Here is a 20,296-nt window from a genome sequence, read left to right as displayed (position 1 = left end):
GGAATGAGATGAGGTGGGATCAAAAGAGGAGAGAGCAAGCTAGTCAGTAATCACTTCCTTATGTGCGCTCCTCAGTCTGGACCACTCAGAGATGTTCACGGACTTATACAGAGAAGAGGAGAGGGAGGAAGGAGACAGAGGTGGCCAGGAGGATAAAAGAGGGAAATGAAAAGGAGAGAGACAGATCCAGCCAGTAACCAGTTTCCTAAGTGTTCTCCATTGTCTGGAACACACAGAGATTTACAGAGTTGGGTAGAGAAGAGAAGGGGAGGGAGGAGACAGAGACAACCTGGTGGAGAAAAAGGAGAGTCCAAAGGAGGAGTGGTCAAGCCAGTAATCTTGCTCTCAGGTAAAATTGGGTACTGAAGATTGGGTTTTTAAATGTACAAAATTGACAACAAATACCAAAAAGCAAAGATTAAAAATCTAGAGTAGAGGTTGGATTTTCAAAAATACAATATTAAAGAAAAGAAGAACAAGAAGAAAGAAAAAAAAGTCACGAGAATTATTAAAAAAACAACAACCACCACAAAAAATACATATATACGGCATTTGCTTTAAAAATAGGGTCTTTTTTTTTGAAAAGTGATACTAGGTTATAAAAATTAAAATTAAAGGAGAAATAGAGGACTTAAAATTTTTTAAAAGTTTAAAAAAAAGGAGAAGAAAAAGAAAAGAAGAAACAATCAAACAACAACAACAAAAAACGAGAGAATGGTCATAAAAATAATAAAGATATTTTGGGGACTTTCTCTGGTGTTTCGGGCCGTGTGGGGTCACTTCCTAGGCGGTTCCCTCTGTTTAGCTTCTTCTGTTTGCTGGTCTCTTCAGTGTCTGATTTCCGCCCTGACACATGGGGGCAGTGGTGGACACTATTTTTTTTTTAGGCTCACTTGTTCAGTCGCACTGTGGGGAGGGAGGGATGCTGCAAACAAATAACACTGGCGTGTGCTCGCAGTGTCTCAGCTACACTGGGCATGCCCCTGCACATGGCACACACCGCTCAGTCTCTACGTTGCTCTGCCAGGAACCGTCTGAGGCCGGCCCTAGGCTGCATGCACCTCCCTGGTCTAAGCCACTCAGGCTCGGCTCTCAGGTAGCTCTCAGAGGTGCAGATTTGGTTGGGCCTGCGTTTTATGCCCTTCCCAGGACCGAGTAGCTCAGGTGTTTAGCGAGCACGGTCGCTGCGACTTATCACCTTTCCCTGCTGCTCAGTTTTCTGGGTGTATCGCTGGAGCCGCTTGTCAGGCAGATGGTGACTGTCCAGAACCCCAAGAAGTCTTAGTTAGCAAAGAAGCCAGCTTGCAGTTTGGTAAGTAAAGTGTCTCCGGGGCTGCAATTGCCCCCTTCCAGCCCTTACGGCTCTGGCTGCCTGTCACTGGCGGGGGATGGTCTGCAGCTGGCTATTTCTGTTCCGTCCTTTGTTCTGTGTGTCTTATGTTAGAGCTTTTCGTGTGGTAGCTATCCCACAGTCTGGTATGCTAGCCCAAGTTAGTTCGCTCTGGTTACATTCGGGGCATTCCAGCCCGATTCTTAAAAAGCACTGCTGCCCGCGCCTCCCTGCCCAGCCCCCACTTGCTAGTGGCGGATGCAGGCATCTGTGCTGCTTCTCCACTGGGGGGTTACCATTGGGCTCGTAATCTGTTGATTTTAATTATTCATTTATTTTTCTTCCCTGTTATGTTGCCCTCTGTGTTTCCAAGGCTCGCCACAGACTCGGCAGTGAGAGTGTTTCCTGGTGTTTGGAAACTTCTCTCTTTTTAAGACTCCCTTCCTGGGAAGGAGCTCCCTCTCTACCTCCTTTGTCTCTTTTTTCATCTTTTATATTTTTCCTACCTGTTTTTGAAGACAGTGATCTGCTTTTCTGGGTGCCTGATGTCCTCTGCCAGCATTCAGAAGTTGTTTTGTAGAGTTTACTCAGCGTTGAAATGTTCTTTTGATGAGTTTGTGGGGGAGAAAGTGGTCTCCCCGTCCTATTCCTCTGCCATCTTAGGACAGCCCCCTTTTATTTAACTTTGAATAATCATTGTGTCCATATAGTTAAATATTCAAAAAATTGCAACAAAAAAAGAATACTTATTACAATTACTTCAGTATTACAAATACTTCAGTATTCTTGCCTTGAGAACCCCATGAATAGTATGAAAAGGCAAAAATGTAGGACACTGAAAGATGAATTCCCCAAGTCAGTAGGTGCCCAATATGCTACTGGAGATCAGTGGAGAAATAACTCGAGAAAGAATGAAGAGATGGAGCCAAAGCAAAAACAACACCCAGTTGTGGATGTGACTGATGATAGAAGCAAGGTCCAATGCTGTAAACAGCAATATTGTATAGGAACCTGGAATGTTAGGTCCATGAATCAAGGCACACTGGAAGTGGTCAAACAGGAGATGGCAAGAGTGAACACTGACATTTTAGGAATCAGCAAACTAAAATGGAATGGAATGGGTAAATTTAACTCACATGACCATTATATCTGCTACTGTGGGCAGGAATTCCTTGGAAGAAATGGAGTAGCCATCATAGTCAACAAAAGAGTCTAAAATTCAGTACTTGAATGCAGTCTCAAAAACAACAGAATGACCTCTGTTTTTTTCCAAGGCAAACCATTCAATATCACACTAATCTAAGTCTATGCCCTGGCCAGTAATGCTGAAGATGCTGAAGTTGAACGGTTCTATGAAAACCTACAAGACCTTTTAGAAGAAACACCCCAAAAAGATGTCCTTTTCATTACAGGGGACGGGAATGCAAAAGTAGGAAGTCAAGAAACACCTGGAGTAACAGGCAAATTTGGCCTTCGAGTACAGAATGAAGCAGGGCAAAGGCTAATAGAGTTCTGCCAAGAGAATGCACTAGTCATATCAAAAACCCTCTTCCAACAACACAAGAGAAGACTCTACATATGGACATCACCAGATGGCTAACACCAAAATCAGATTGATTATATTCTTTGCAGCCAAAGATAGAGAAGCTCTATACAGTCAGCAAGAACAAGACTGGGAGCTGACTGTGGCTCAGATCATGAACTACTTACCGCCAAATTGAAGAAAGTAGAGAAAACCACTAGACATTTAGCTGTGACCTAAGTCAAATCCCTTATGATTATACAGTGGAAGTGAGAAATAGATTTAAGGGACTAGATCTGATGGACAGAGTGCCTGATGAACAATGGATGGAGGTTTGTGACCTTCTACAGGAGACAGGGATCAAGACCATCCCCAAGAAAAAGAAAAGCAAAAAGTGAAATGGCTGTCTGAGGAGGCCTTACAGATAGCTGTGAAAAGAAGAGAAGTGAAAAGCAAAGAAGAAAAGGAAAGATTTGAATGCAGAGTTCCAAAAAATAGCAAGGAGAAATAAGAAAGCCTCAGTGATCAATGCAAAGAAATAGAGGAAAACAACAGAATAGGAAAGATTAGAGATCTCTTCAAGAAAATTAGAGATACCAAGGGAACATTTCATGCAAAGATAGGCTCAATAAAGAACAGAAATGGTATGGACCTAACAGAACCAGAAGATATTAAGAAGAAGTGGCAAAAATACACAGAAGAACTATACAAAAAAGATCTTCATGACCCAGATAGTCACGATGGTGTGATCACTCACCTAGAGCAAGACATCCTGGAATGTGAAGTCAAGTGGGCCTTAGAAAGTATCACTATGAACAAAGCTAGTGGAGGTGATGGCATTCCAGTTGAGCTATTTCAAATCCTGGAAGATGATGCTGTGAAAGTGCTGCACTCAATATGCCAGCAAATATGGAAAACTCAGTAGTGGCCACAGGACTGGAAAAGGTCAGTTTTCATTCCAATCCCAAAGAAAGGCAATGCCAAAGAATGTTCAAACTACTGCACAATTGCACTCATCTCACACGCTAGCAAAATAATGCTCAAAATTCTCCTGCTGAAGCCAGACTTCAGCAATATGTGAAATGTGAACTTCCAGATGTTCAAGCTGGATTTAGAAGAGGCAGAGAAACCAGAGACCAAATTGCCAACATCTGCTGGATCATCAAAAAAGCAAGAGAGTTCCAGAAAAACATCTATTTCTGCTTTGTTGACTATGCCAAAGCCTTTGACTGTGTGGATCACAATAACCTGTGGAAAATTCTGAAAGAGATGGGAATACCAGAGCACCTGACCTGCCTCTTGAGAAACCTGTATGCAGGTCAGGAAGCAACAGTTAGAACTGGACATAGGAAAAGGGGTACATCAAAGCTGTATATTGTCACCCTGCTTATTTAACTTATGTGCAGTGTACATCATGAGAAACGATGGGTTGGAAGAAGCACAAGCTGGAATCAAGATTGCCAGGAGAAATATCAATAACCTCAGATATGCAGATGACACCACCCTAATGGCAGAAAGTGAAGAAGAACTAAAGGGCCTCTTGATGAAAGTGAAAGAGGAGAGTGGAAAAGTGGGCTTAAAGCTCGACATTCAGAAAACGAAGATCATGGCATCCAGTCCCATCACTTCATGGGAAATAGATGGGGAAACAGTGGAAACAGTGGCTGCCTTTATTTTGTTGGGCTGCAAAATCACTGCAGATGGTGATTGCAGCCGTGAAATTAAAAGACGCTTACTCCTTGGAAGGGAAGTTATGACCAACCTAAACAGCATATTCAAAAGCAGAGACATTACTTTGCCAACAAAGGTCCTTCTAGTCAAGGCTATGGTTTTCCCAGTGGTCATGTATTGATGTGAGAGTTGGACCTGAATAATTGATGCTTTTGAACTGTGATGTTGGAGAAAATCTTGAGAGTCCCTTGGACTGCAAGGAGAGCGAACCAGTCCATCCTAAAGGAGATCAGTCCTGGGTGTTCATTGGAAGGACTGATGTTGAAGCTGAAACTCCAATACTTTGGCCTCCTTATGCGAAGAGCTGATTCATTTGAGAAGACTCTGATGCTGGTAAAGATTGAAGGCAGGAGGAGAACAGGACAACAGAGGATGAAATGTTTGGATGACATCACTGACACAATGGACATGGGTTAGGGTGGACTCTGGGAATTGGTGATGGACAGGGAGGCCTGGCGTGCTGTGTTTCATGGGTTCACAGAGAGTCAGACACAAATGAGTGACTTAACTGAAGGAGACAAAGACCTACACTCTGAAAACTATAAGACCCTTATGAAAGAAATTGAAGACAATACAAAGAGATGAAAATATATACTATGTTCTGGGATTGGAAGAATCAATATTGTCAAAATGATTATACTAGCTAAGGCAATCGACAGACTCAATGCAACCCCTATCAAATTACCAATGGCATTTTTCACAGAACTAGAACAAAAAAAAATCTTAAAATGAGTATGGACACACAGAAGACTCCAAACAACCAAAGTAATCTTGAGAAAGAAAATTGGAGCTGGAGGAATCAGCTGTGGTCATCAAAACAGTATGGTACTGGTACCACTAGATAGATAAATCAATCAATATGGAGCAGGATAGAAAGCCCAGAAATAAACCCACACACTTATGGTCAATTAATCTACAACAAAGAAGGCAAGACTATACAATAGAGGAAAGACATAAATGGTGCTTGGAAAACTGCAAAGCTCCATGTTTTTAAAAAATGACATTAGAACATTTTTTTACACCATACACAAAATGTAAAATCAAAATGGATTAAAGACCTAAATGTAAGACTGAATACTATAAAACTCTTAGAGGAAAACATACGCAGAACACTCTTTGACATAAATCACAGCAATATCTTTTTTGAGCCATATCCTAGAGTAATGGAAATAAAAGCAAAAATAAACAAATGAGACCTAGTCAAACTTAAAAGCTCTTGCACGGCAAAGGAAACCATAGACAACATAAAAAGACAGCCTTTGCGATGGGAGAAAATATTTGCAATAGATGCAACCGACAAGAGATTAGTCTCCAAAATTTACAAACAGCTCATGTGTCTCAATATAATATGGAATTTAGAAAGATGGTAATGATAACCCTGTATGCGAGACAGCAAAAGAGACACAGATGTACAGAACAGACTTTTTGACTCTGTGGGAGAGGGAGAGGGTGGGATGATTTGGAAGAATGGCATTGAAACATGTATAATATCATATAAGAAACAAATCCCCAGTCTAGGTTTGATGCAGGATACAGGATGCTTGGGGCTGGTGCACTGGGATAACCCAGAGGGATGGCATGGGGAGGGAGGTGGGAGGGAGTTCAGGAGTGGGAACTTATGTACACCCATGGTGGATTCATGTTGATGTATGACCAATACAGCATTGTAAAGTAAAAAAAAAAAAAATTAAAAATTTTAAAAAAAAATCAAAAGAGCAAACAACCAAACAATGGGCAGAAGACCTAAATAGACATTTTTCCAAAAAGACATACAGAGTCAGGAGGCACATGAAAAGATACTCAACATCACTAATTATTAGAGAAATGCAAGTCAAAACTACAATAAGATATTGCCTCACACTGGTCAGAATGTGTAGTCTTAGTCAATCAGTCGTGTCTGACTCTTTGCAACCCCACGGATTGTAACCTGCCAGGCTCCTCAGTCCGTAGGATTCTCCAGGCAGCATATTGGAGTGGGTTGCCATTACCTTCTCCAGAGGCCCTTCCCAAACCAGGTCTCCTACATTGCAGGTAGATTGTAGTCAAAACGGCCATCAACAAAAAAATCTACAGACAATAAATGCTGGAGAAGTTGCAGAGAAAAGAAAACCCTCCTATACTGTTGGTGGGAATGTAAATTGGTATAGCCTCTATGGAGAATAGTGAGGAGGTTTCTTTAAAAACTAAAAATATAGCTATTATAGGATCTAACAATCTCACTCCTGGGCATACATCAGGAGAAAAACACTGTTCAAAAGGATACATGCTCCCCTGTGTTCATAGAGCACTATTTACAATAGCCAAGACATGGAAACTATTTAAATGTCCATCAACTGTTGAATGGATAAAGATGTGGTTCATATATACAAAGGAATACTACTCAGCAAGTAAAAAGAATGATAATACCATTTGTAGCAATGTTGATGGACCTAGAGATTATCATATTAAGTGAAGTTAGTCATACAGAGAAAGACAAATATATGATATTGCTAATATGCAGATGGTGATTGCAGCCATGAAATTAAAAGACGCTTACTCCTTGGAAGGAAAGTTATGACCAACCTAGATATCATATTCAAAAACAGAGATATTACTTTGCCAACAAAGGTCCGTCTAGTCAAGGCTATGATTTTTCCAGTGGTCATGTATGGGTGTGAGAGTTGGACTGTGAAGAAAGCTGAGCACCGAAGAATTGATGCTTTTGAACTGTGGTGTTGGAGAAGACTCTTGAGAGTCCCTTGGACTGCAAGGAGATCCAACCAGTCCATCCTAAAGAAGATCAGTCCTGGGTGTTCATTGGAAGGACTGATGCTGAGGGTGAACCTCCAATACTTTGGCCACCTCATGAGAACAGTTGACTCATTGGAAAAGACCCTGATGCTGAGAGGGGTTGGGGGCAGGAGGAGAGGGAATGACAGAGGATGAGATGGCTGGATGGCATCACCAATCTGATGCACAAGAGTTTGGGTGATCTCTGGGAGTTGGTGATGGACAGGGAGGCCTGGCGTGCTGCAATTCATGGGGTTGCAAAGAGTCAGACACGACTGAGCTGAGTGAACTGAATTGAACTGAACTGAACTGAATATGCAGAATCTTAAAAAAAATGATACAAGTGAAGTTATTCACAAAACACTGACTTACAGAATGAACTTATGGTTTCCAGTGGGGAAGGGTGGGAGGTAGGGATAGACTGGGAGAAAAAAAATATATAGTTCATTATTTTCTATTGATTTTCCATTTCCATTTTCCACTGTTGAAAGTGGTATTGTCCCTGCACTGCTGTCTATTTCTGCCTTCAGATTGTTAATATTTGCTCAGTATTTTATTTTGCCCTTCTCTTAATTTGTCTTTCTCTTTCTCTTCTTCTTTTGGGACATCCATAATGAGAACAGCGTTTTATTTGTTGGTGTTCATAATCCAACAGGCATTCTGTACTCTCTTTAATATTTTTTCTTTGTTCTTCTCTGATTGGAAAATTTCAAATGACGTGTCCTTGAGTTCATAGATATTTCTTCCATTTTATACATCTTTTGTTGGTGCTCTGTGTATTGTTTCACTTACTGTATTCTTCAGCTTTAGAATTTGGTTCATATTTATCATTTCTAGCTCTCTGTTCAACTTCTCATTTTGTTCATGTATTGTTTTCTTAATGTCATTGAATTGCCAACCTGCATTCTCTTGTAGCTCATTGAGTTTCCTTAAGACAGTTTCCTTGAATTCTTCATGAAGCAGTTCAAAGACATCCACTTATTAGAGGTCAGTTGCTGTCAAACTATTCTGTTTCTTTGTTGGTGTCCTGTTTCCTTGATCTTTTATGTTTCTTATAGTGTTGCATTGATGTATGCACATTTCACGGAACAATTACCTCTTCCAAACTTTATAGACTAGATTTGTTGGAGAAAGACCTTCACTTGTGGGGAAATGAGCAGGTACCAGCTGGGTGGGATGTGCCGATCCCAGCTGTGAGGAAGGTCCAGTAGTGTAGTCTCCATGCAGCTCCGCCAAGTGAGCGCTGCATTGGTAGCAGCCCTCTAATATTATTGGTGCAAGGGCTGTTATGTGTATGGATGCCTACCACATCTTTCCTCAGAGTGTGCTGGTCATTTTGCCCTTGATAGGAGGTGTAATTGTTGTTGCAAGGTTCACAGCCTGCACTGAATGTTGGGTAGATCCTCCTCTTTGCTCTGTGACTGTCATAGCCCTGTCAGGGGTGGGATCTGATCCCCACTTGTTGGAATAGAAGCCCTAAGGGTCAGATTCCATAACACTCCATTGCCCTTAAGTGCAAGCTTTGTGCCAAAGGAAGTGAGTCCTATAGCAAGTGGGGCCCATGTGATCACAGTGAACTTATGTACCTCCCATGCAAGCATTCACAGTTCTGCCCAGTAGCAGCCCAAATTTTCATCCCTGCTCTGTTGTGTTCATCCTAACATAGTACTATCGTGGCTCTGGGAGCTGGCGTGCTGAAGCTGCAGGGATCAAGGTGGCTGTCCTTCTGCCTGGGACTTGGGGGCCTGCCTCTTTAAATCCCTCTTTTAAAATATTTGCTTCTGTGTTTCTTTCTTCTCCATCTTATCAAATTCCTCTCAGAATTTTCCAAGTCCCTCTGCTTCTGTCATGACTGTCTTCTATATTGTTTTAGAAGGAAACCTGTTGCCCAAAGCCAACAAACCCAAAGTCATCAAGGAGGGTCTCACATGCAACCCATCAGCCACTGTGATGGATTTATTCCACAGACATTGTTTTCAAATAAGTTCTGTTGTAAACTGTGTGAGCCTAAATTAGCAAGTACAACTTTAGATTCCCTGAGTGTAGGTTTTATACAGAAAACCTATGCTAAAAGCATGTGTTTGTAGAAGGGACAGTTATGATATTTTAAAATTCCAAAATATTGCAACCTGCCTATATGATTTGAATTGGTGTCGACCCAATACTAGTAACAGAATAGAGAAGAGGCTTTGATACATTCAGTTTCTGTTTACACACAGGAAGTTTTCTTCTCAGATCTGCCATTTATTATTGATTCTTTAAGGATTCAAAGTGCTTTCTTTTTGCTAGTTTTTACAAGGGGTTTTTATTGTTCCTATAGCCTAATTTGGTGCTTTCTTTCTCAGGTTTGGGAGGAAGTTTATAATCAGGTTGTGTTTCCTCCAGCTTGCCATTGTTGATACCTTTACAGTCATTGCCCCCAATTTCATCATTTACTGCTCACTACGTTTCTTGGCTGGAATGTCTGCTACATGTCTCCTGACAATTAATGTTTTGCTCAGTAAGTCGATGCTTTGTATCTTCAGTGTTTTCCGAGTCTTAACTCTGACCTTGAAATTCCATGTTTACTTGAATTAAAATTTCCACTTGTGTTTTCTTTCAGCACTGGAATGGACAGAGCCCCGATTCCAAGCCATGGCAACAACACTGTTGATGGCTGCCACTAGTCTGGGACAGACAATCTTTGGAGGCCTGGCTTTTGCCGTTCGAGACTGGCACACTCTCCAGCTAGTGATGTCTGCACCACTCTTTGTTTTGTTTCTGGCCTCAAGGTATAAGCCTTCTTTCCTCCTTTGTCTTGTGAGAGTCTGGGGTGAGAATGTACATGGAATCAGATACAAGAATTCTGTTTGGTCCTGGTCTATCCCTGAGTATTGAAGAAGGAAATGGCAACCCATTCCAGTATTCTTGCCTGGAAAATTCCATGGACAAGAGCCTAGTAGGCTACAGTCCATGGGATTGGAAAGAGCTGGACATGACTGGGTGACTTCCATTTCACTTCATACCTGAGTATGTACTCTCCTTATATGTGCCCTGTGTACAATTCAAGAAGCAAAATGGGTAGAGTTGCCAGATAAAATTAAGGACATTCAACGAAATTTGAATTTAAGATAACCAGCTAATATTTTTGTGAAATTATATCCCAAATATTGTAAGATACATAATTATACTGAAAATTGTTCATGATTTATATGAAATTTCTAACTGGGTTCTGTATTTTTGTTTGCTACTGAATAAAACACAAGAAATCCCATTATATCCAAATTTCAAACAAGCAACAAATATTTTTTTATCTAAAATATTGCCAGAATTGAAAGAGACACGTGTACCCCAATGTTCATCGCAGCACTGTTTATAATAGCCAGGACATGGAAACGACCTAGATGTCCATCAGCAGATGAATAGATAAGAAAGCTGTGGTACATATACACAATGGAGTATTACTCGGCCATTAGAAAGAATATATTTGAATCAGTTTTAATGAGATGGATGAAACTAGAGCCGATTATACAGAGTGAAGTAAGCCAAAAAGAAAAACACCAATACAGTATACTAATGCATATATATGGAATTTAGAAAGACAGTAACGATAACCCTGTATGCAAGACAGCAAAAGAGACACAGATATATAGAACAGTCTTTTGGACTCTGTAGGAGAGGGAGAGAGTGCGATGATTTGGGAGTGACATTGAAACATGTATAATATCATATAAGAAACAAATCACCAGTCTAGGTTTGATGCAGGATATGGGATGCTTGGGGCTGGTGCACTGGGATGACCCAGAGGGATGGTATGGGGAGGGAGGTGGGAGGGGGGTTCAGGATTGGGAACACATGTACACCCGTGATGGATTCATGTTGATGTGTGGCAAAACCAATACAATACTGTAAAGTAAAAAAATAAATAAATAAATAATTTTTTAAAAAGAAAAGCGAAAATAAAATAAAATAAAATATTTCATGGGGCATAGTTCTAATTAAAAATTTACCTTTTAAACTTGAAGTTCAAATTTAATTAGGCACACTATTTTTACATGCTAAAACCAGCAATCCTAAAGACAGAGGACAGCAAAGAATCTTCTGGGAATTCTGTCTTTTGAGGTCTTTCCATCCTTACTAATAAGACTTAACAAATATGATGCAAACAGAATTGATACAAAACATCCCTACAGAGAAAACATCTGAAAGTGAGCTAGCCTCCATTACAATCTGTGATTATAGGTATGACTTTGCAAGAAAATTATGTGATACAGAAGATATGGACATTTTTCATTTTTTTAACTGATATTGGAGAGGAATGGGAAGCAAATTCACCTCCACAATTTCGTAAAGAAAAAGCAGCATGGTTACTCTAGTTTAAATTAAGTCAGATTGGATCCGTTCAGTTCAGTTCAGTCACTCAGTCGTGTCCGACTTTTCATGACCCCAAGGACCACAGCACACCAGGCCTCCATGTCCATCATCAACTCCTGGAGTCTGCTCAAACTCATGTCCATTGAGTTGGTGATGCCATCCAACCATCTCATCCTCTGTTGTCCCTTTCTCAAACCGCCCTCAATCTTTCCCAGCACCAGGGTCTTTTCAAATGAGTCAGCTCTTCGCATCAGGTGGCCAAAGTATTGAAATTTCAGCTTCAACATCAGTCCTTCCATTGAACACCCAGGACTGACCTCCTTTAGGATGGACTGGTTGGATCTCCTTGCAGTCCAAGGGACTCTCCAGAGTCTTCTCCAACAACACAGTTCAAAAGCATCACTTCTTTGGCGCTCAGCTTTCTTCACAGTCCAACTCTCACATCCATACATGACCACAGGAAAAACCATAGTCTTGACTAGACAGACCTTTGTTGGCAAAGTAATGTCTCTGCTTTTGAATATGCTATCTAGGTTGGTCATAACTTTCCTTCCAAGGAGTAAGCATCTTTTAATTTCATGGCTGCAATCACCATCTACAGTGATTTTGGAGCTCCCAAACATAAAGTCAGCCACTGTTTCCACTGTTTCCCCATCTATTTCCTATGAAATGATGGGACCGGATGCCATGATCTTCGTTTTCTGAATGTCGAGCTTTAAGCCAACTTTTTCACTCTTCTCTTTCACTTTCATCAAGAGGTTCTTTAGTTCTTCTTCACTTTCTGCCAGACGCATGGTGTCGTCTGCATATCTGAGATTATTGATATTTCTCCCGGCAATCTTGATTCCAGCTTGTGCTTCCTCCAGCCCAGCGTTTCTCATGATGTACTCTGCATATAAGTTAAATAAGCAGGGTGACAATATACAGCCTTGACGTACTCCTTTTCCTATTTGGAATCAGTCTGTTGGCCCATGTCGAGTTTTAACTGTTGCTTCCTGACCTGCATACAGGTTTCTCAAGAGGCAGGTCAGGTGCTCTGGTATTCCCATCTCTTTCAGAATTTTCCACAGGTTATTGTGATCCACACAGTCAAAGGCTTTGGCATAGTCAATAAAGCAGAAATAGATGTTTTTCTGGAACTCTCTTGTTTTTTCAGTGATCCAGCAGATGTTGGCAATTTAATCTCTGGTTCCTCTGCCTTTTCTAAATCCAGCTTGAACATCTGGAAGTTCACGGTTCATGTATTGCTGAAGCCTGGCTTGGAGAATTTTGAGCATTGCTTTACTAGTGTGTGAAATGAGTGCAATTGTGTGGTAGTTTGAGCATTCTTTGGCATTGCTTTTCTTTGGGATTGGAATGAAAACCGACCTTTTCCAGTCCTGTAGCTACTGCTGAGCTTTCCTAGTTTGCTGCCATATTGAGTGCAGCACTTTCACAGCATCATCTTTCGAGATTTGAAATAGCTCAGATTGGATGGTTTTTATCATTTGTTCTATGCACACTCTGAGAGTCCCTTGGACTGCAAGGAGATCAAACAAATCAATCTTAAAGGAAATCAACCCTGAATACTCATTGGAAGGTCTGATGCTGAAGCTGAAGCTCCAATACTCTGGCCACCTGATACAAACAGCTGACTCACTGGAAAAGCCCCTGATGCTGGGAAAGATTGAAGACAGAAGGAGAAGAGGATTACAGAGGATGAGATGGTTGGATGGAATCACCAATGCAATGAACATGAACTTGGGCAAAGTTCAGGAGATGGAAGGGGACAGGGAGGCCTGGTGTGCTGCAGTCCATGGGGTCGCAAAGAGGCAAACACAACTTGGCAACTGAACAGCATGCCCTTCTCTTTAAAAAGACTTAGAGTTATTGTTACCATCTTACTAAATTCCATATATATGAATGGCAATTACACCCCTCTCCCTAAGAAGGCTGTTCAGAAGATTATTGTCTGAAAATGACTCTCCCTCAGAGAAATGATTACAGATATATTAATAATATAGTGAGGTGAGTTCATTTAGACTGGAGGATGTAGTCTCTCTCAGGCTCATCCATTATGTCACTACATCCTCATGACAATTCTACAGAGTATGTGGGACTGCCTCCTTGTTACACAGATGATAAAATCAAGGCAGCTATAAGTAACTCTCTTCTGTAGCCAGATTCCATCATAACTGGTAGGAGCAGGAGTGATTCCCATCTGTGTGAGCCTTTGGCATACATAAAACACTTAAGGGCCCTTATTTTAGAAAAATGACACATTATGAGGAGAAATTTCTTATGCCCTTAAGAGAATCTTGGCAAAGGCCTGCACAAGTAAGGATCCCTCATGTTTCAGCTTCATGAGCTCCCTGGTAAATTTGCCTCTGGTTGAGAAGGGAGTCAATATGACTCCAGCCTGCAATCTCAATAGTGAAGGTAAACGCCACAGAGAGGTCATCTCATTTTTCCCTAGTTATGGCACAAGAGAATGTAAGTTTATAAATTTTGGTATAATCCAACAAGCAATAGGCATCAGACTGGAGGGGAAAGTCATCTCTGGACAAAGGCTATGTGCAAAAAGGACAAGTGAAAGTTGACTACACTTTCGTCCTACTCTTCTTTTTTAGGTGGCTGATAGAATCTGCTCGGTGGTTGATTACCATAGACAAACCCAAAAAGGGCTTAAAGGAACTTCAAAAAGCAGCCCACAGAAATGGAAGGAAGAATACTGGAGATACCCTAACCATGGAGGTGAGGAGGCTGGGAGTTGGTTACAGAATGCAAGGAAAACATATATGTTATTCTTTATATTATTTATATGTCATATATATCATTCATATCCATAAGAGGAAGGGAAAGCAAGATCACAGTGGTGGTTATGAGGCTTCTTACCTCACTGTCCTATTTCTCAACGAGTATCAACGTCGTTTGTGTTGGCATTGGCTGAGAACACGTTGCTGCTAAAAGTAGACACAGATGTTTCACTTAACAGAGGAAAAGATCACTAATTATTAACAAGTGGAAAGACTGAGCATTGGCCACACATTAACTTGGTAAGAGAAAGTAACCAAAACTAATTTATTCTTTCCAGTTCAATGTTTTGATAGCCTTTTTTCAGGGCAACAAGACCAGAAAGAAGGTTCCACGACTGTGCAAAATAGAGCATATGGAACTTCATATTTCTGTTCATTCACTCACAAACACTTTGATCCATGAAATCTACTGAATGCTTACCTATGGCAAGTTTGGTTCTATCCCTGGAAATACGACAGTGAACACAACAATACAAATCTCTGTTTTGTGAAATTGACAGTCAACTTACCGCAAGTCTCAAGGGTAAAACTGAATAGGTATGCCTCAAAGAAGTGATTTTTTTTTTCCTTCCTAGGTAAGTAAAACATTGTAGACCATTAAGTGATTCATTCATCATATCATGCACATACATAAAATACTTATCAAAAGATTACAGTGTGTGAGACATGTTACTTGGTCATGAATAACAGAATAAGCCAGGATTCCAGCCTTCCAGAATCTTTCATATAGATATGAGGGGGAAAATAACAGATATTTTTAAGTCTAAATATTGCAATGACAGGGGATAGAAAGATTTCTATTGAAGACCCTGAAAAAAGAGTCCACCTTCATTTTATTGGAAACATTAATAATTAGCTGGTTCAGGAAGAGAAATGCAACATTTTTGGAAGCATATTCAATGACATATCTAATGAAAATTTTTATACTCCCCAAAGAATGCAGAGGCTCTTTTTAAAAGAGATTTGAATAAGGAGAAACAAAATGCTTCTGAGAGTTAAGATTCGACTGAAGATGGGGGAAAGTAATCAAAGGATGCTCAGTTGTGTCTGACTCTTTGCAATTCCATGGACTGTAGCCTGTCAGGTTCCTATGTCCACGAGCTATTCCTGGCAAGAATACCAGAGTGGGTTGCCACTTCCTTCTCCAGGGGATCTTCCTGACCCAGGGATTGAAGCTGTGTCTCTTACATCTCCTGCTTTAGCAGGTGGGTTCTTTACCACTGAGCCACCTGGGAAGAAATCAAAATTTCTCCCATAATGAAGTCATTACACAGGGATAATACCCCTGAGGGTCCTTGATATGATGGAGAATGTTGGTACACACTTCTGAAATAAAAAGAAAACCTCTAAATTGGTATTGACCTATGATTCTTTTAAAACTGCATTGATATAACCCTCATACAAAATTAAATTGTACTAACTTACTTCTGAGGAACTATCTTTATAGTCAAGCCCAAATCTAACATTTTGCCTACCAGTTTGGCCCAGTACAGAGAATGAAAGATTTGATCTTACAAGGGCCAGGTACATAACAAAAATAAGTGATACAAGCAGGAAGTAAGACAAGAATAAAGCATTATCAAAGTGAAAGGCAGCTGACAATCACCTCAGTGCCAGGGGAAGAAAGGGAGCTTTGCACAAGAGAAACAACTGAAACTTGGTTTACAAAATGGATTCACTGCATGAATGACTAGTCAATATTGTTTAATTTTATTTTTTTATTTTGTAAAAATAATTTAGAAATTTGTTGTCTTAATCTTGTTTTAACTTCATCTGATGAATTGCCTGACACACAAACTTCAATCATAACTTAAATTTCTTCCACTTATATCCACTCAAATATCATTTTATCTTTTAACAAGAGTATAATTGTTTTACAATATTGTGTTAGTTTCTGCTGTACAATGAAGTGAACCAGCTATATGTATACATGTATACCCTCCATCTTGGACCTCCCTCCCACCTTCCATCCTTCCCACTCATCTAGATTATCACAGGCACCCTGTGCTATGCAGCTATCTATTTTATACATGGTAGTGTATATATCTCAATCCTAATCTCCCAGTTCATCCACCCTCCCCTTCCTCTACTGTGTACATATGTCTGTCTTCTACATCTGCATCTGTATTCCTGCACTGTAAATAAATTTATCTGTACCATTTTTCTATATTTCACATATATGCATTATTGATTACTCCAGTCCTGAATGTCTGACAGCCCAGTATATAACACATCTCTTTTCCCCAAAACACATACAACTTAGGTACAATTTTAAGATCACAGAAAGATAGAAAGCAAAATCTTTGTTTTTCACTCCAGTGAAAATTGAAATAATAGATGTGACTTTAAATATCTAGCAGCAGAGTATCATCAGCAAGATGAAGGGCTAGGAGAGGCCAACACTTGTCTCCCCCTTAAAAACAATAAATAAACAGCTTGTTGTTGCTGTTTAGCCACTAAGTTGTGTATAACTCTTTTGCAACCCCATGGACTATAGCCCACCAGGCCCCTCTGTCTGTCTGTAGGTTTCCCAGGAAACAATGCTAGATTGGGTTGCCATTTCCTTCTCCAGGGGATCTTCCTGACCCACATTCCCTGCATTGACGGGCAGATTCTTTACACTGAGCCACCAGGGAAGCCCAAAATAAACAACTACCAACTTAAAAAAACAGCTCTGGAAAAGGCTGGAAAACAAAGATGGTGTGATCACTCACCTAGAGCCAGACATCCTGGAATGTGAAGTCAAGTGGGCCTTAGAAAGAATCACTACGAACAAAGCTAGTGGAGGTGATGGAATTCCAGTTGAGCTATTTCAAATCCTGGAAGATGATGCTGTGAAAGTGCTACACTCAATACGCCAGCAAATTTGGATAACTCAGCAGCGGCCACAGGACTGGAAAAGGTCAGTTTTCACTCCAATCCCAAAGAAAGGCAATGCCAAAGAATGCTCAAACTACTGCACAATTGCATTCATCTCACATGCTAATAAAGCAATGCTCAAAATTCTCCAAGCCAGACTTCAGCAATACGTGAACCGTGAACTCCCTGATGTTCAAGCTGGTTTTAGAAAAGGCAGAGGAACCAGAGATCAAATTGCCAACATCCACTGGATCATCAAAAAAGCAAGAGAGTTCCAGAAAAACATCTATTTCTGCTTTATTGACTATGCCAAAGCCTTTGACTGTGTGGATCACAATAACCTGTGGAAAATTCTGAAAGAGATGGGAATATCAGAGCACCTGACCTGCCTCTTGAGAAATCTGTATGCAGGTCAGGAAGCAACAGTTAGAACTGGACATGGAACAACAGACTGGTTCCAAATAAGAAAAGAAATATGTCAAGGCTGTATATTGTCACCCTGCTTATTTAACTTTTATGCAGAGTACATCATGAGAAACGCTGGGCTGGAAGAAGCACAAGCTGGAATCAACATTGCCGGCAGAAATATCAATAACCTCAGATATGCAGGTGACACCACCCTTATGGCAGAAAGTGAAGAGGAACTAAAAATCCTCTTGATGAAAGTGAAAGAAGAGAGCGAAAAAGTTGGCTTAAAGCTCGACATTCAGAAAACGAAGATCATGGCATCCGGTCCCATCACTTCATGGGAAATAGATGGGGAAACAGTGGAAATAGTGGCTGCCTTTATTTTGGTTGGGGGGGGGGGCTCCAAAATCACTGTAGATGGTGATGGCAGCCATGAAATTAAAAGATGCTTCCTCCTTGGAAGGAAAGTTATGACCAACCTAGATAGCATATTCAAAAGCAGAGACATTACTTTGCCAACAAAGGTCCGTCTAGTCAAGGCTATGGGTTTTCCTGTGGTCATGTATGGATGTGAGAGGAGTTGGACTGTGAAGAAAGCTGAGCACCAAAGAATTGAAGCTTTTGAATTGTGGTGTTGGAGAAGACTCTGGAGAGTCCCTTGGACTGTAAGGAGATCCAACCAGTCCATCTTAAAGGAGATCAGCCCTGGGTGTTCTTTGGATGGAATGATGCTAAAGCTGAAACTCCAATACTTTGGCCACCTCATGCGAAGAGTTGACTCATTGGAAAAGACTCTGATGCTGAGAGGGACTGGGGACAGGAGGAAAAGGGGATAACAGAGGATGAGATGGTTGAATGGCATCACCGACTCAATGGACATGAGTTTAAGTGATCTCCGGGAGTTGGTGATGGACAGGGAGGCCTGGCATGTTGCAATTCATGAGGTTGAAAATAGTCGGACATGACTGAGCAACTGAACTGTCTGACTGGCAAGGAAAAAACAGCAGAAACGCAAAAGTCAAAAGGATATCTGCATAGAAGAAGTGCAGGAAACATTTTAGCTGCATCACCCCGTGCTCCAATCCAGAGTAGCTTGGTGACAGGAGGAGTCCCCGTGCAGGGATCTTACCCTATGAGGAAATGGAGAGCAGGATACTTCTGCAAGCCTCAACCCTCATGGACTTTTACAGACTTTGCTTCTGAGGACTCACATAGGCTTCGCCTATGCTGATCAGACGTCAGAGATACCTGGAGTCCTAGATACTGTGTTTCTTCTCCAAGGCTGGCACTGTCACTGTGGTGAGACCTTTCCCCAGGAACCCCAGTCACTGTTGTGTCCAGCTCTCTGGGATCAAGATTCCACAGAATTAAATATCCTTTCATGACATAAATTCTCAAAAAATCAGGTATAGAGGCGATGTACCTAAATATGACAAAGGCCATATAGGACAAACCCATAGCTAACATCTACTCAATGGTGAAAAGTTAAAAGCCTTTCTTTAAGATCAAGAACAAGACAAAGATGCCCACACTCATCATTTCTATTCAACATAGTTTGAAATCCTCACCATAATAATTAGGCAAAAAATAAATAAATAAAGCCATCCAAGTCAGAAAGGAATAAATAAAATCAATTCTGCTTGCAAATGATATGATCTTATGTACAGTGTTGACATGAAACAGACTGCTTGATATTTCTCCAGTAAAGATGGGTTTATTCAGGATCAATAGAAAATTGCATTTCAGGGCTTGCAACCATGGTGAGCCATATGCAAGCTGTGCATAGCAAGGGAAAGAAAACACCTTTATAGGTAGGAAAAAGCAGTTAGGAAATCTTTTATAGTTAACAGAGAGTCCATAGCTTCATTGGTTTGTCCCTGCCAGGAAAGAAAAGGAGTCTTTCTTCTTCCTGTTGGGCTCTACTACTATCACAAGACATAAAAGCTCCCCCTTCTAATCTCTTGATTCTACTTAATTGAAGTTTCTGTTTATTAAGTTTATACAATAGAAAATCCTAACAATTCCATATAAAAAGCCTGTTAGAACTGATAAGCAAATTCAGTAAAGTTGAAGGATAAAAAATCAATATTAAAAATTAATTATATTTCTATACACTAACAACCAACTATATGAAAGAGAAATTAGGAAAGCAAACCCATTTACAATAGTAAAAAAAAACAATAAAATACTTAGGAATAATTTAAGCAAGGAGGTGAATATTTTCTGTATACAGAAAACTATAAAATATTTATGAAAGAAACTGAAGATAAAAATAAATGGAAAGATATTCCATTATTGGATTGGAGTAATTAATATTATGAAAGATTCATACTATCCCAAGTAATATACAATCTCTCCCCAAGCAATCTCTATCAAAATTCAAATGCGTTTCTCTTTGAAGTAGAAAAAACTATCCTAAAACTTGTGCGGTACCACAAAAGACCCTGAATAGCCAAAGCAATCCTGAAAAAGAAGAACAAAGCTGGAGGTGTCACACATCCTGATTTCAAACTATATCACAAAATTGTA

General features: G+C 40.4%; 1 protein-coding gene across 2 annotated transcripts in view; it reads left to right on the top strand.

Annotated features, from left to right (window-relative positions):
• Nucleotides 1–20,296, top strand: part of LOC138084495 (organic anion transporter 7-like) — a 38,816-nt gene that overhangs the window by 8,062 nt on the left and 10,458 nt on the right. For both annotated transcript variants that reach the window (XM_068978807.1, XM_068978809.1), the window contains exons 3-5: nucleotides 9,698–9,852; nucleotides 9,955–10,123; nucleotides 14,315–14,438. In XM_068978807.1, coding sequence (XP_068834908.1) covers nucleotides 9,698–9,852; nucleotides 9,955–10,123; nucleotides 14,315–14,438 — 448 coding nt within the window. The remainder of the gene's footprint in view (nucleotides 1–9,697; nucleotides 9,853–9,954; nucleotides 10,124–14,314; nucleotides 14,439–20,296) is intronic.

Source organism: Capricornis sumatraensis, chromosome 8 (assembly GCF_032405125.1).
Source record: "Capricornis sumatraensis isolate serow.1 chromosome 8, serow.2, whole genome shotgun sequence".
NCBI classification, from domain to species: Eukaryota; Metazoa; Chordata; class Mammalia; order Artiodactyla; family Bovidae; genus Capricornis; species Capricornis sumatraensis.
Note: the sequence above shows the minus strand (reverse complement) of the source record. Positions and strands in the feature narration are given on the sequence as shown.